This window comes from Brachypodium distachyon, chromosome 1 (genome assembly GCF_000005505.3).
Source record: "Brachypodium distachyon strain Bd21 chromosome 1, Brachypodium_distachyon_v3.0, whole genome shotgun sequence".
Classification (NCBI taxonomy): Eukaryota; Viridiplantae; Streptophyta; class Magnoliopsida; order Poales; family Poaceae; genus Brachypodium; species Brachypodium distachyon.
The window spans coordinates 73,985,554-74,001,197 of NC_016131.3; the positions used below are offsets into that span (position 1 = coordinate 73,985,554).

The window sequence follows — 15,644 nt, forward strand, 5'->3', positions numbered from 1 at the left end:
GTTTACAAACCCTACCAATTGGAGCTGGAACTTTCATACTCCCAGAGCAAGTCCTCCCGAAGATCCGCACTGGAACTCAGTGAGATCCGCACCTGTAATCACTGGAAAAATCCTCCCAAAGAGATTATGAGCAATAGCGATACATAAACACAAGAGGCACGGGTACCTACACAAGAGGTACGGGTACCTCCCAGGACCTCGGACGCCTCGAAACCTAGATAGCCAGTTCGAATTTTGGCCTGCCGAGAATGCATTGCGTATATTGGCGTCCTGAACGATGTTGGCCTGCAGCCCTGCAGCATGTTCGCAGCAAGGCAGACGGCAGATTTCCTTCTGCGGTTCTGCCACAACAGTAGCATGTTTCTTCAGGAAAAGCTCCAGTGGTGTACCCACCACCGCTTGGATGGCAATTGGCAGATTGTTGCTAGTGTGGCGTAGTAGCATTGGGGTTCAGAATCCATCAGAGGCAACATCATCATCGGTTAAAACAAAACCCAACCAACCAAAGAAAGAACACACAACTTATTACGACGACCATGATTGTGCAAAGTTGTAAACCATGATATGAACTCTTTACTCGCAACTCTTGTTTCCACAACCACTTGACTAGGTATACTATATGTTCTCGACCAGTTTAGAAGAGGATTAACAAGTTCGGACTCGAGACATGTTTTGCAAGGGACTATAAAATGGTAAAAGCAGTTTCTTTCGCCGCAGCCCAGCCTACTCGAATGGGTCATCATCTCAGACAACGCCTGCATCGTCTTCTTCAATCAACTGGATGGGATGCAAAGCATCATTTAATTGTTGCACATCTATCAAGGCCGAATGTCTCATCTTCCTAAACCTAGCCACGAGTTTGTGCCACTCCGAGGTAGGGCTGGGCAAAAGACTGAGGGAGTCCGAGTCCACGGAGTCCCTGGCATCTTCCTGCTTCACGTCCTCAGAGCATAGGTTCCTGACACCCGGCAGGTACTTGAGGACTGCATAGCTACCAGGATCAGGGATGTCAACCATGAAGACAGGTGAAAGTGAACGTCCTATCACTTGAGCATGGCACACACTGTTAAAATGAAACAAAGGAAAAGGATTATCAGCTTATGAGCAGTTGTCGGTGTACAGAAGGACAGAAATGTTACAGGTATCCCTAACAAAAACGATCAAAGTACACATATACAGAGCAAACTCTACTTCATATTCAAATCAAGGAGTCATGAAATATACTCAATTGGCTATTTGCATGTCTTTGTGTTAAGGCAACAAATAGACAGGTGTTCCTTATAGATGCTGCATATACAAGCACCACTGCACCACCAAGTTTCTAAGCAACAGAGACTAGGTTCAAGGAAATTGCATCGTAATACTCCCTCCGTCCCATATTAATTGTCTCAAATTTGTCCAAATATGGATGTATCTATGCCTAAAAAGGGTCTAGATACATGTAATATTTTGACAAACAATATGGGATGGAGGGAGTAATAATTTAACAGAAATAAGGTCCCTGGATGCACAATTTCGTTGTTTAGAGTCGTTTGGTACAAACAAAGTCCAACCCAAGAGTGGAGGTAACATGCAAACTCCAAAATTTTATCATCATGTCATTTTCTTCGCATAACATCATTTTCAACTTACCATATGTAGTACTTATCATCTACTGCATGCTTCTGTACTGGGCCCAGCAGTTCAATCTTCACTACACCACCAATGCAAAGGACTGGGCGCGGAAGTCTAAACGATTGAAGCATATTTTCCTGTAACACAAAAATAGATGGAATCAGTTAGGTCCTTCTAACATGCACTCATTAATACTGAATCATTATAAAACAATACAGTATTGCTGATATCATAACACATTAAATGTGTCCAGCTAAGAAGAAAATAGAACGTGGTTGGATATTTGGTACCACACCTGTCCTTTACTGGTTTTCATAGAACCCAGTCATATTATAGGCACCCACAAGGTCTATTCCTTTGTGGAATCAATTGCCATTTCTGTTTTGGTTTCACTTTCTAAGACAATGCTAATACTTATTTCCGTTAACGAAATTGTGGATTTTATCCATTTATATAAAAAAAAAATACCATACAATTTTGCTATGTACACCTGGATACTGATGTAGCTTCTTATAATAATGACTGGCCATCATTACTGTCTCTGTTTCGCTTCACAATACTTTGCATTTTTCACCAAGGTGCACGTATTCAACCATTTATGCAAGTACTCCCTCCGTCCGGTATTAAGTGTCGAAACTTTGTCTAGATACGCATGTATCTACTCACTAAAACGCGTCTTGATACACGCGTAGACAGACAAAGTTGCAACACTAAATACCAGACGGAGGGAATATTTTCTATGAGAAAGATACCCCTTATGATTGTGTGTGTGGCTGGTGTAAGTTAAGAACAGTTATGAGGTTGGGTTGATATGGAGCTACAAAAAACATGGAGGCAAAATGGGGAAAGTTGCATTGGATTGGAATGCGTAAAATGCCAAGTACTTTGGGAAGAAGGTTTTGGTTGAAAAAATGGAGTGTTAGAAATGTAGTGAACAATAACATAAGACAAGTTAACAGAAAATATGGAATATTCACATAAAATAATACAAACAACCCCGCAAAGTTTACATGTGTGATACATAAATTTTGCACATCTTCCATTCAAAAAAAAATAGGTATACACGGTTTGATAGTAGAATTTGCTAATCTGCAGATAGAAGGTCAACAAGAAAAAGAGAAAGACCTAACTCACCTGCAACACAGGGAACTCTGGCGAGGAGTAAGTCCACACGAAATTTTCATCGGGGATTACTATCTGGTTCTCTAACATTTCAATGCCAAATGGTTCTTTTCCACGAGGAAGCTTGCAATGGCCAAACCGAAACCGTACCATCTCTGGAGAGTAAATGGGAGAGCCATTCTCAAAGAATGCTGTCAATTTAAAACAATAAGGCCATGTTAATAGATACAATCAATCACCTGACAAGACAAATCTAACCAAAAGAGATTTGGAGTATCATATGTCTAACGAAATACAATAATTAGCGTCCCTCAACTACCTGGGAGTATGAGGAATCTAGCCATTCATATAAGGGCCTTCTGGAGCTCTTTCTTGTAACCTAAGTCACAATAAATGCTCATCAGGATTGCTGCGGATGCCCTCTGCAACACAATCAATCCCAGTATATTGGTCACCGCCAGAATCCTCCACACCACCTTGCTAAACCTCACGGTAGCATGCCACTGCGAAACCACTATCATGCACGTCTACTAGTTCACATGTCCTAAATACACATAATAATTCTATTAATTCACATATCCATCGTGTTCTAGTTTCTTGGTCTATACAGATTAAAAAAAGCTTTCAAGGGAGTCGATGAACCACATGTCTCATGGTTTGGCTGCTCCCTCAATTCCATCAAACTGGAAACAGTCACCCATCAGAATCCTGTTCATATGCTCATATTCCTTATCCTTATGCTGATTACGGACCTATCAACATTTGCTCCTGGGGCTCTGTCGACTTGCCAAACTACTGGTAGTTTAGAAGAAAAAAAATACTCCCTCCATTTCACAAAGGTTGGCGTATTTTGTTTCGTTAAGACAAGCCTTTGACCAATGAAAACTCTATTGATATGTGTTTTGCATACATGAAATTTATATCAATGGATTCGTCTTTAGAAGTTCTTGCTAAGGATCATGGTTTTGTATCATATAACTTACATATTAATAGAATAATTCTTGGTCAAAGGCTTGTCTTAACGAAACGAAATACGCCAACCTTTGTGAAATGGAGGGAGTAACAATTTTGCTATTTCTAAGGTGACTGAAATACAATCAATTTCTCAGTCGCAGCTGAGAACTGTCTGACCCAGAATCCGAGATTTGTGCACGTAAAAGAGGGCTGTAAAGATCTTGATCGGACGGCTCTCTGCAGCTGACCTTCGCACGCTTTTGCAAAATCCCCTTTTCTACATGTCCTTTTGCAAGTTGAATCCCATAAAAGTAATGAACCTGAAATTTTTGCCCCTTCCACAATGGCAGTCACCATATTTGGCAGAGAATCTCAGACTAACATGACCCCACTGGCTTAATGGAATTGCAAACAAAACAATCGACAGTGTATATTAGCCAAGCGCTTAAAACAAAGGGTGACACGATGCCCTGCATACCTTGGAACGGCTGTAGCTTGATCTCGCTGATAACGCAGATATCAGATGTGAGCCTGTAGGTGAGGGCCTCGGGCACGTTGGGGTCGTCCTGGCCTTGGCTGCACCAGAAGGATGGGCGATGGTTGTTGCGGTCCTGTGGCTCGAGGGTGTGCTCCATCATCTCGGAGGCGCCGGTGGTGCTGGAGGCACAGACGCAGTGCTGGATGCAGTTGGCGTCAGGCTTGGTGAAGTGCACGAGCGCGCCGCAGAGGTTGGAGTAGATCCTGAAGTGGCTCTCGAGGCTCGTGGTGGCCCGGGCGGCGTCGCCGCTGGACTCGGCGGCCGTCGGTGGCGGAGGAGGAGGTCTGCTCGTCTCCACCGCGCTGGTGAAGACGGCCGCCTCCGGGCACATCTTGAGGCACAGGCTCTTGCACATGCCGCTCTCCACAACTGCATGTTATGACAATGTATTAAGGAACTGTCGGATTCAGCGACGACGAGCCGACGGCACGCTCGCCTAGAGAAATTACATTTCGTACGGGATCTCGACGGGCGGAGGGGAGAGGAGCGGGGAGGGGGGGGGGGTGCGAAAACGAACCGCGGTGGCGCCATGACCGGGAGACGGCGGCGGCGCGGACGAGGTCGGCGGGGTTGTCGAGGAGGCCGAAGACGGAGGCGCTGATGTCTGGGCCCACCAACTCGAGGAAGTCCCAGCCGCAGCTGACGTCCGACATGGCTTCCGCCGCCCGTGCGAGGCCGACGGCGACGGCGAGGACGTCGGGTGGACGGAATGACCTAGGTTTGATGCGACATGCGAGGCGAAGTAGAGGGCAAGCGAGTGGGAGAAGAGTTGGGCCGTGACCTGTCTGTCCGTGTTCCCCTTCTTCCCTGTGCGTTTGCTTGCTCGTAGTTGGGCCGTGGGCGTCAAGCAAAAACGTGGCCATCGGACCGGGCTTTTTTTGAGCCGGGCCGAGCACGAAAAAAATCACGGCCTGCCACGGCTGAATCGGGCCGGACCTTGCACGAGGCGACGGAATGCCCACGTTGATGATGCCCTGCTGGTTCGTTCTGCCGAGAATACATGGCGCATATTGGCGTCCTGAACGATACTGGCACTGCAGCAAGTTCGCAGCAAGGCAGACGCCACCTTTCGTTTCCCTCAAAAAAAAAAAAAGCTATTCTCTGGTACCCTAAGATCTATAGACCGTCCGTTTCCGTTAATCGTAGGGTCCAAATCGAGATGAGCAGTATATTGTACTGCTGGGTCAAATAAAGCAGTATAAACACCACATTTCGCAGTATATTGTACTGCTGGGTAAAAAAAAGACGCCACCTTTCGTTCTGCCTCAGCAGTAGTAGCTTGTTTCCTCAGGAAAAGCTCCAGTGGTGTACTACCACCGCTTGGATGGCAGACTGTTGCTAGAGTGGCATGGCATTGGGGTTCAGAATCCATCAGCGGCACCATCAACATCGGCGAAAACAAAAACCAACCAACGAAAGAACACACCACAGCTTACAACGACGACCATGATTGTGCAAAGTTGTAAACCATGATATAAAAACTCTGTACTCGCATCTCTGTTTCCACAACCACCTGACTATGTTCAGGACTAGGTATGCTATATGTTCTCGACCAGTTTACACAAGGATCAACAAGTTCCGACTCGAGACATGTTTCAAGGGGGACTATAAAACGGTAAAAGCGGTTTCTTTGGCTGCAGCCCAGCCTACTCGAATGGGTCGTCATCTGAGACGACGCCTGCATCGTCTTCTTCCATACTCTGTGGAGGCCCAAGAAGAACATTCATGATTGCTAGATGTCGCACCTGCCTGTACCTCGCCACGAGCGAGTGCCAATCCGTAGAGTCCCTAGCATCCTCCTGCTTCACGTCCTCAGCGCCTAGGTTCCTGACACCCGGAGAGTACTTGAGGACTGCATGCCCACCAGCATCAGCGATGTCAACCACGAAGACAGGTGAAAGTGAACGTCCTACCACTTGAGCATGGCACACACTGTTGACATGAAACAAAGGAAACGGATTATCAGCATATGAGCAATTGATGGTGTATAAAAGGACAGAAATGTTCCAGGTATCACTAACAAAAAATGTTCAAAGCACATATACAGAGCAAACTCTACTTCAGTATTCAGATCAAGGCGTCATGAAATCCATTGGGTATTTGCATGTCTTTGTGTTAAGGCAGGTGTTTCTCCTAAATGCTGCACATACAAGCACCACAAAGTTTTCTATGCAACAGAGAACTAGGTTCAAGGACATATTGCATGGTAGTAATAATTTAACAGAATAAGGTCACTAGATGCACAGTTTCGTTGTTTAAAGTCGTTTGCTACTAGACCCAGCCCTGCCCAAGAATGGAGGTTAACATCCAAACTCCAAATTTTGATCATCATGACATTTCTCTTCGCATAATATCATTTTCAACTTACCATATGTAGTACTTATCATCTGTTGCTTGCTTCTGCACTCTGCCCAACAGTTCAATCTTCACTACACCACCAATGCAAAGGACTGGGCGCGGAAGTCTAAACGATTGTAGCATATTTTCCTGTAACACAAAAATAGATGGAATCAGTAAGGTCATTGTAACATTCACTCAGTATTACTGAATCATTATATAACAATACAGCATTGCTGATATCATAACACATTAAATGTGTCCACCTAAGAAGAAAATATAACATGGTTTGATATCTGGTACCAGACCTGTCCTTACTGGTTTCCATGGGGACCAGTCAAATTATAGGCAGCCACAAGGTCTATTCCTTTGTGGAATCAATTGACATTTCTGTTTTGGTTTAACTTACTAAGACAGTTCTAGCACTTACTTCCGTTAATGAAATTTGTGAATTTTATCCCATTCATAAACAAAAACATCATAAAATTTTGCTCTGTACACCTGGATACCGGTGTAGCTTCTTATGATAATGATTGGCAGTCATTACTGTCTCGGTTTCGCTTCGCTATACTTGGCATTTTTTCACCAAGGTGGACGTATTCAACCATTTATGCAAGTAGGTAGGTATACAGAGTTTCATAGTAGAATTTGCTAATATGTAGATAGGTCAACAAGAAAAAAAGATAGACCCAGCTCACCTGCAACACAGGGAACTCTGGCGAGGTGTAAGTCCACACGTAATTTTCATCAGCGATCATTGCCAGGTTCTCATCCTCATCCGTGAGATATGATTCTGTTCCATGAGGAAGCTTGCAGTGGCCAAAGCGAAACCGTACCATCTTTGGAGAGTAAATTGGAAATCCAATCTGAAAGTATGCTATCAATTTGAAACAAAAAGGCCATGTTAATCGATAGAATCAATCACCTGACAAGACAAATCTAACCAAAAGAGAAAATTGGAGTACAATATGTCAAACGAAATACAATAATTAGCATCCCTCAACTACCTGGGAGTATGATTAATCTAACCATTCATGTAAGGGCATTGTGGATCTCTTTCCCCTGACCTAAGTCACCTCTACCCCTAAAATACTACATGTATGCCACTTAGTCACCAATCCATGCACATCAGGATTGCTGCAGATGCCCCCTTCAACACAATCAATCCCAGCATATTGGTCACCGTCAGAATCCTCCCCACCACCTTGCTTAAACCTCATGGTAGCGTGCCACTGCGAAACCACTATCATGCACGTCTACTAGTTCACTTGTCCGTTTCATGTCCTAAATACATATTAATCTATTAATTCACTTATCCACTTTGTTCTAGTTTCTTGGTGAACAAATTAGAAAAGCTTTGAAGGGAGTCGATGAAACACATGTCCCATGGTTTGGCTGCTCCCTCAATTCCATCAAACTGGAAACAGTCACCTAGCAGAATCCTGTTCATGTCAATGCTCATATTCCTTACCCTTGTGCTGATTACCGAGCTATCGACATTTGCTCCTGGAGCTCCGTCGACTTGCCAAACATGACTGGTAGTTCAGAAAGAAAAAAACAATTTTGCTATTTCTCAGGTGACTTGGAAATTACAATTAATTTCTCAGTCGCAGCTGAGAACTGTCTGGCCCGGACGCTAAGATTCGTGCACATAAAAAAGGGCTCGGAAGATCTAGATCGGACGGCTGTCAGCAGTCGACATGTGCGCTATTTCAAAATCTTCTTTTCCACATGTCTTTTCGGACGTGGAATCCCATAAAAGTAGTGAACCTGCAATTTTTGGCCCTTACATAATGGCACTCACCATAGTTAGCAGAGAATCTCAGACTAACATGACCCCACTGGAATTGCAACCAGAACAATCGATATAGTCCATATTAGCCAAGTGCTTAAAAGAAAGGTGAGACACGAAGCCCTGTATACCTTTGAACGGCTGCAGCTTGATCTCACGGACGACGCAGATATCAGAGGCGAGCTTGTAGGTGAGGGACTCGGGCACGTCGGGGTCGTCCTGGCCGCCGCTGGACCAGTAGGACGGGTTGAGGTTGATGCGGTCCTGAGGCTGGAGGGTGCTGTCCATGCTCTCGTCGGGGAAGTTGTCGGTGCTGGAGGCGCCGAAGCAGTTCTGGATGCAGTCGGCGTCGGGCTTGGTGGTGGAGTGCAGGACCGCGCCGCAGAGGCAGGAGAATATCCTGAACTGGCTCTCCTGGCTCCTGGCGTCGTCTTCGCGGCCGCCGCTCCCGCCGCCGCTGCTGGACTCGGCGGCCGTCGGCGGGGATCGGCTCACCTCCACCGCGCTGGTGAATACGGCCGCCTCCGGGCATAGCTTCACGCACAGGCTCTTGCACACGCCGCTCTCCACAGCTGCATGTTATGATGCGTAATATAATAAGGAGCTGTCGGATTCAACGATGAGGACACGCTCGCCTGGAGAGAAATTCCATTTCGTACGGGATGATCTCTACGGACGGGGGAGAGGAGGGGAGGGGAGGGGGGGGGGGGGGGAGGAAACGAACCGCAGCGGCGCCAGGAGCGGGAGACGGCGGCGGCGCGGACGAGGTCGGCGGGGTGGTCGAGGAGGCCGAAGGCGGAGGCGGCGAGGTCCGGGCCGACCCAGTCGAGGAAGTCCCAGCCGCAGCCGACGTCCGACATGGCTTCCGCGGACGGCCGACGGCGAGGAGGTCGGGCGGACGGAATGCCCTTGCCCTAGGTCGGAAGCGAGGCGAAGGCGAGGGCCAAAGCGAGTGGGAGAACGAGAGAAACTGTCCGGGTTCCCTTGCTGCTCCCTTTGCTTTGCGTTTGCTTCGCTCGTTTTGCGGGGGGTTTCTCCCGGGTGAAACGGGTGGGCGTCAAGGGACGTTCCTGGCCCCGAGCCTCTCGCTGCGGCTATCTCTGTCTCCTGCCCGAGCAAAGTCATCGTGTGGGTCTTCTCCTCTTCCTTCGGTTTCCGGTTGGCCGCCCCGGGCCGTGCGGTGCGCGCCGCGGCCTTGGCGCGTGCAAGTGCAAAGAACCCCCGGCCGGCCCCGGAACGCATTCGTTTCGGTCGCAACGGGGTAGTACGTGTTGCTGGTGGCGGTGGTTGCGCTGTACTGGAACGGTTTTTTTGGGATTTTACTGTACACTAGTTCATGTGTAGATATATCTAAATTTTAACAAACTTGATATATTTTTTGTTGGACGGAAGAAGTACTTTAACAACAACAACGTGGCAGGGTTGTGTATGGTTTAGAGCTTCTGATGAATCGATCTTCTTTTTTTACATGCCTCTCCCCCTCTCTCTCTTCCTGCCATGAAAGCTTCTCCTATCTCTCCGTTGATCATGAAAAAGACACCAACAAAAAAAGATAATGATGGAATCATGGAAGGTAGTGAAAGATTTAATCAAATAGCAGTCCAATACGGATACGGAAATTTTGAAGCATCGCACGTGCCGCGAAACTAGACCGGAACTATGGTGTGTTTACGATTTGGCCGCAATTTTTAGTCGCTTATGGTTGATGTTGAATGCTGCTTGAGACCTCGGACGATTGGTGCTGGGAGAAATAGAAATAGTGGAACACCTAATATAGCACTCCGATACGGACTCGGGGTGTGATCTTCGAGCATTGCGCATGTATATAGAATAACTTGTGAATGTGACGTTTTATGCTTATGGCTGTCACGGTTTCTAGCCATCTAGGTTGATCTCGAGAGCCACCTGAAAACCACGATCACTTGTGATGAGAAAAGAACAACGACTAGTGACTTCAATGCATTGTTTTTTTTTTGTGATTTGGTATTTTTTAGCCATCTAGGCTGATTTTGAGCACATAGCCCGAGATAGGTGCAGGGTGTAATTTTGGAGCGTTGCATATATAGAACCACTAGCAGCAGGCGACATGCTACGACATGGGATTTGTCATTATTTTTAATCACCCGGGCTCATCTCCGGCCACACGAAAACCCCAACAATTTGAGGAAAAATAGATGATAAGAATTCGACTAGTCCTGTACGGTCATGGGGCGTAATTTTGGAACATTTTGTATATAAAAGAACTAACGAAGACATCACATGGCAGCTTCTTGTTTGCCACTATTATTGGCAAGTTACATATATAGACACGGATTGTTCTTGTGGTTCTTAATTGTGCCGTGCATGTCGTGTCTACCCTATATAAGCTTGGCAAATGAAGTCTAACCTATCATCCAATTATCATCAAAAGGAAGTGTACAAATAACATATAAACTAATGGAGTCGTCCCGCAGGTTCCTTACGGTTGTTGCTGTCCTCTTCCTGCTTGTTGTGGCCACTGGTGAGTACATTCCTCTTTGGTAGATGTTTAATTTTTTTTTCCACCTTCATATGAAGGGTATGGTTTCCTCTTTTGATGACGAGCTTTAACGAATTTTACCCACTAATATAATAATACCACAATTATATACTATAACATGGTTCAAATGGGCTTTCACTTTCGCTCTAAAAGGCCAAAACACAACATCTTACTTTGAGCTTTTTTTAAGATTAAAAAAACATGGAAAGATCGCTTATTAACAACTGGTACAAGAGTTAAGAAAAATATAATACGAAATCATATATTTCCGCTACCAATTGTGCTAGGTAATTCAACATATACTTATGCACTACATTTGATTGGTAAAACATGTAACATTTGATTTTACATGTTTAACGTGCTTTCGGTCAATCCGTGGCTGTGTTTGTTCTTAACTAACAATTTGTGGTTGCTTAGAAGTGGCACCGGCGCAAGCGAAGGACTGTCAAACCGCGAGCGGAAAGTTCCATGGGTTGTGCTTCCTCGACAGCAGCTGCACCAATGCTTGCATCACAGAGGGGTTCACCAGTGGAGAGTGCGAAGGCATCCACCGACGTTGTATGTGCAAAACGTCGTGCTAGGCCCTTTCAATTCAGGTGAATGGCAAATTGGCGCATATGGGGTTATTCTCTTAGTGATCGGTGAACGCCTGTTTTAGGTTGTTCCGTCCAAGATGCTTTTCAATTAAATGAAAATTGAAAATGCATATCTTAAATATCCACGTTTTTTATCTTCTTCAGCACGCATAACATGTGTTTATGTACATTTTGGTGAAAATGATTTTTTTTATGTGTCATTACAATTGTACTCACTGAATCTGAGCCGTTGGCCTTTGTGTAAAATTGTTTATTATATTTGTGCGATGTGTTTGCTACCTAGTATATCCAATATCTTCCATAGTTCCATATCATCAACTGCTATGGACGGTGGAGCAACAGACGTAACGGTAGTACTCAAGACAGCACGACGCAATTGGCAAATTCCAGTCGACATCGACAGATATGTATGTACATGGGCAATTAACATGGCACACAGATAAAAGACCAAGTTAACAATACTAGTAGTATCCTATACTAACCTATTACCTGTCTCAACTCTTTTCAAGGACAGTGCTAAACTAACCAAACCATCAGTGCACAAACCTCTTCTGATCAGCTCTAACAACTCTCTCCGGCTGAAACAACCCTTTGGGATAAACAACCACGGAGTCGACGCACAATCCGCCCTTCGTGTGAGTACAATCGATCTGAGCCATGGAGAACTTGAGCTTCATTGGCTTCTGTTCCTGTCCATGTCCCTGCTCCGGCGAGACGAAGTCGCCTGCGTGGTACAGGACCCAGCTCCCAGGCTGGTCCAGCAGGTAGCACTGGGACTGCTGGGACACGGCCGATGACGACGTTGAGAGCTGGAAACGCACGGGCTTCCTGTCCCAGCCATGGATGGCGGTGCTGTTCTTGCTCTCCGAGCACTTGCGATGATGATCACGGCGGTTAGAAGAAGAAGAAGGCTTGCCGAGGTGGAGCCTGAAGTAGAGGCTGTATGTTCCTGCCGGGAAGACGAAGTCGATCTCGCCCACCACCTCCAACCACCAGATCTGCTGCAGGTATGCCACCGAGCGGAACCTGCAGGAAACAAGCAGAGATTCATTAGAGGTTCAGATTACATAATTAATTGTATGCGAAAACAGTGTCATTTTTGTTCTTCAAGTCTGAAAAATGCACGGGAGATTGTTTAATGCAAGGCAAGAGCCGTTGCATTTGTTGTTTGTTGTTTGGTTAGGCGTCAGCTACGACAGATAGATATTGTTCTTTAACTTCTTGGATTACACTGGTATCTGAAAGACTAAAATGTTCCATTGACTAGAAGGAATAGGCGATGAATCACCATGTCTGGCATGCAGCAGCAGCACAGACAGTTCCACATACGTCTGGGCAAATCTCTTTGTGTAACGTATCTGGCTAAATAACAAGACTTTTTTTTCGAGATTGAACAAGACTTCTTCAAAAGGCAAGGATGTAAAGTTGTCACAAATAATTGAAAATTTCAGCTCCACGCAACACCTGTTGGCAGTCAATTGTTCTCCTGTCAATTTTTGCTAGCGTCCATGCTTACCTCACAGATACAGCAAAGCTACTAGCAATCAAGACATAAATTTTTTATCAATATAAGTTTGTCAAAAGTAGGGGGTGAAGCTTTCATTCTATTTCTTTTTTTGGGTAGCACTCTATTCCAGGACAACGTTGGATGTGTCAACACTCAAACACCTGAAGGGTGCATCCAAGAGTCCCAAGACAGAAAATGAAAAACAGTACTGCCAACATGAGTATGTATAAGAACTTGGGATGCAAGATTTTGAGCTCAAAGTTACCTAGATTCTGTAGTTGGCATATGAACCCAATATCTCCGGTCATCGATCCCCGTTATCACCAGGGCTTTCGAGGATAACGCCATGCACACCATGCCGTTGCTCTTGTCCAGCCAGAATTCCTGCCAGGCAAAGCAGGGTAGTGCAGAATTAGAAATTTAGAAAAGATGTTCATAGAGCTATTCTCCAAACCCTTAAGGCCTTCGGTTACACCCATCCCGGTGAGGATTGGGAGGGATTGATGAGATTTTAATCAAATTCCCCCCCAGTTCCTCCCAATTCCGGCGGGGTTTATCACAAACGAACAAGGCCTAAAAGAGATCGATGTCGACAATCTAAAAGGGAGTACGCCTGCATATCATTTTTTTCTAGAAGGAGGAGGGTAAACTCATGTAAAGCCTCGGTCCCAATTGTTACCAAAGCAACTGTAAGTTCCTATTAGAAATCAGATTTCATCATAACCAAACCAACGAAAAGAAAAGCAGAGTTTACTCTGTTTTCTAACGTCGATGTCTTAGTTTGCTAATTGGGATTAAGAGTTGGAAGAACATGCACTTGGTTAAAATAAAAGAGGAGCAAATCCTAATCCCCGCCAAAAAAGAAAGAAGACTCACTCTTTTGCCATCATCAAACGGCACGGCCTTGGCGAGCCTGGCATAGACCTCCTTCTTCCCCATGGGGACGCGTCCTCTCCCCTTCATCCCTCGGGACTCCTGCTCGTCCTGCTCCTCCTTCCCGCCATGAACGAACCCCATGAGGTAGCCGTAGTTCTCCGGCAGCTTGGCCTCCCACACGAAGTCCGCCGCCGCGGCGCCGCGGAACGCGCGGTTGAGCCGCGCGAGCCGGCATATGTCCGTCGCGCCCAGCCGCAGCAGCACCTCCGCCGCGCACAGCTCCGGCATCTCCCCCAGCCCCGACCCCGACGCCGCCGCCTCCCCTGTCCCCGCGAGCTCCGACGCGCCCGCGCCCATGGAATCAAGCTCGCTGATGCTCCCGAGAACTCGATCGGGCCGGCGATTATTTTCAGTGCGAGGCAAAGCTTAAAGAGTGTGGATGCAACTTGCTGGAACCGGATGCCAGGAGGGGAACTCGATGCGGTTCGTGTGACAAAGTGGAAAGCTTCCACGAGGGGAGTGAAGAAAAGAATGTGGCGTGGGAAGAGGAAGAAGAAGAAGAAAGCGCGCGGGGTTCGTACCAAGGAAATGTATTTATACAATTTGCATACTGGAGTATACTTTATTTTGCAGCACGAAGAAACTACGACGGTGGCTTAAACTACTAATCGCCAGCGAGGCAACGACGACACATTCTTGATTTTTCCCGACTCGCTTTCCATCGGAATCGAAAGTCCAAAGCACTTTTGGGCCCCCCTGCCAGGAGGCAAAAGTATTTTTTTTTTCATTTTCTGGTGGCTGGTAGTTCCTTGTTGAAAGTTGAAACCCGGCCAGACATCAACTTCCATCTCGAACAAGTTGCGCTTTTCCGAGGGTCGGAGCGGATAAAGCCGGGTCAGAAATATCACCCGCACTGCCAGCGCCACAGCACCGGTGCGTGGATCCGAGTCAGCAATGCACAGGGGCGGTACACGTGGCGGCCGGCCAGGAGCTGTGCTAGAAGGGAGTGGAGGAGAAAAAAAGCTGAAAGGGTAACGTGCTTCTGCTTGGTGTTTACGCCTTTAATTGTGTGGCTGTAATTCAGAGCTTTACAGAAGTAAAATACTCCTACAAGTGGAGTAGCTGGTTCTTGTTTCGGCTTAGCCTGTGGAGCTACAATTTGGTGTGGCCGGGGCCGGACATGGTTGATTCGAGCAGCTCCTGACGAACAGCTAGTTCAGTTAAACTGACAGACTTATGAACATCTTTCCCAAGCTAGAGCTAGAGTTTCAATCGCTGCAAAAAAACAAAACAAAGAGTATCGATCACCCCGGCAGAAGGTAGGACACACGACACAGCTCGAGGCGTTCCAATCAAGGATACAACGGCAAGAAGAACAATTGTACTGTGAGACCAATGAACTACTGCTCCAGCAAATTAGAAACTACGGAGTACCCCGTAGTAGCAAACTGAATCTAAAGCAAAAATTAACTACGGAGTAGCAAATTAAGCCGCCGATCGATCACTCTGCCTTCTTCCTCTTCTTCTCGCGCCGCTTCCCGTCCCCGCAAGGCGCCGACGTGTTCTCCGCCTCGCCGCCGGGACACGCACGGGCGGCGCGGCGGAAGGCGTAGAGCTCGGCGGCAGCCTCGGCGGCGCAGAGGACCAGCGCGCTGGTGTCCGCGGGCATCCCCGACGCTTCGGAGGCTGCGAAGCGGCTGAACACGAGCGCCGCCTTCGGTAACGCCACCGGATTCGACGTCACCACCGTGCCTCTCACCGCCCTCATCGCCGCCGCCGCCGCCAACTAG

At 46.8% G+C, this 15,644-nt stretch overlaps 3 protein-coding genes across 3 annotated transcripts; all 3 read right to left on the minus strand.

Moving 5' to 3' along the window:
* Positions 1-504: 504 nt before the first annotated feature.
* LOC100822793 (F-box protein At4g00755) lies at positions 505-4,998 on the minus strand. Its single transcript, XM_003558919.4, has 5 exons — positions 4,746-4,998; positions 4,169-4,597; positions 2,749-2,927; positions 1,633-1,751; positions 505-1,063 (listed from the first exon to the last, which is right to left on the minus strand). The coding sequence occupies exons 1-5, from the start codon at positions 4,879-4,881 to the stop codon at positions 745-747; spliced, it is 1,182 nt and encodes a 393-aa protein (XP_003558967.1). The 5' UTR covers positions 4,882-4,998; the 3' UTR covers positions 505-744.
* A 660-nt stretch (positions 4,999-5,658) lies between these two features.
* On the minus strand, positions 5,659-9,416 carry LOC100823104 (F-box protein At4g00755). The gene is made up of 5 exons (XM_003558920.4): positions 9,082-9,416; positions 8,489-8,929; positions 7,264-7,442; positions 6,597-6,715; positions 5,659-6,160 (listed from the first exon to the last, which is right to left on the minus strand). Exons 1-5 carry the CDS (start codon positions 9,215-9,217, stop codon positions 5,875-5,877), a joined length of 1,161 nt encoding a protein of 386 aa, XP_003558968.1. The 5' UTR covers positions 9,218-9,416; the 3' UTR covers positions 5,659-5,874.
* Positions 9,417-11,867: 2,451 nt separating this feature from the next.
* Positions 11,868-14,449, minus strand: LOC100823412 (F-box protein PP2-A13). The gene is made up of 3 exons (XM_003558921.4): positions 13,855-14,449; positions 13,244-13,362; positions 11,868-12,497 (listed from the first exon to the last, which is right to left on the minus strand). Exons 1-3 carry the CDS (start codon positions 14,209-14,211, stop codon positions 12,005-12,007), a joined length of 969 nt encoding a protein of 322 aa, XP_003558969.1. The 5' UTR covers positions 14,212-14,449; the 3' UTR covers positions 11,868-12,004.
* Positions 14,450-15,644: the final 1,195 nt, after the last annotated feature.

What these genes read in the sequence shown, in the direction of transcription:
- LOC100823412 (XM_003558921.4), bottom strand. Translation starts at nt 14,211, where the DNA reads ATGGGCGCGGGCGCGTCGGAGCTCGCGGGGACAGGGGAGGCGGCGGCG. An exon ending in CGTTTGATGATGGCAAAAGA is followed by an intron (nt 13,363 to 13,854) that starts GTGAGTCTTCTT and finishes TTTGCCTGGCAG; the next exon opens with GAATTCTGGCTGGACAAGAG. An exon ending in ATGCCAACTACAGAATCTAG is followed by an intron (nt 12,498 to 13,243) that starts GTAACTTTGAGC and finishes TGTTTCCTGCAG; the next exon opens with GTTCCGCTCGGTGGCATACC.
- LOC100823104 (XM_003558920.4), bottom strand. Translation starts at nt 9,217, where the DNA reads ATGTCGGACGTCGGCTGCGGCTGGGACTTCCTCGACTGGGTCGGCCCG. An exon ending in CCGCTCCTGGCGCCGCTGCG is followed by an intron (nt 8,930 to 9,081) that starts GTTCGTTTCCTC and finishes CATAACATGCAG; the next exon opens with CTGTGGAGAGCGGCGTGTGC. An exon ending in CAAGCTGCAGCCGTTCAAAG is followed by an intron (nt 7,443 to 8,488) that starts GTATACAGGGCT and finishes TCAAATTGATAG; the next exon opens with CATACTTTCAGATTGGATTT.
- LOC100822793 (XM_003558919.4), bottom strand. Translation starts at nt 4,881, where the DNA reads ATGTCGGACGTCAGCTGCGGCTGGGACTTCCTCGAGTTGGTGGGCCCA. An exon ending in CCGGTCATGGCGCCACCGCG is followed by an intron (nt 4,598 to 4,745) that starts GTTCGTTTTCGC and finishes CATAACATGCAG; the next exon opens with TTGTGGAGAGCGGCATGTGC. An exon ending in CAAGCTACAGCCGTTCCAAG is followed by an intron (nt 2,928 to 4,168) that starts GTATGCAGGGCA and finishes TTAAATTGACAG; the next exon opens with CATTCTTTGAGAATGGCTCT.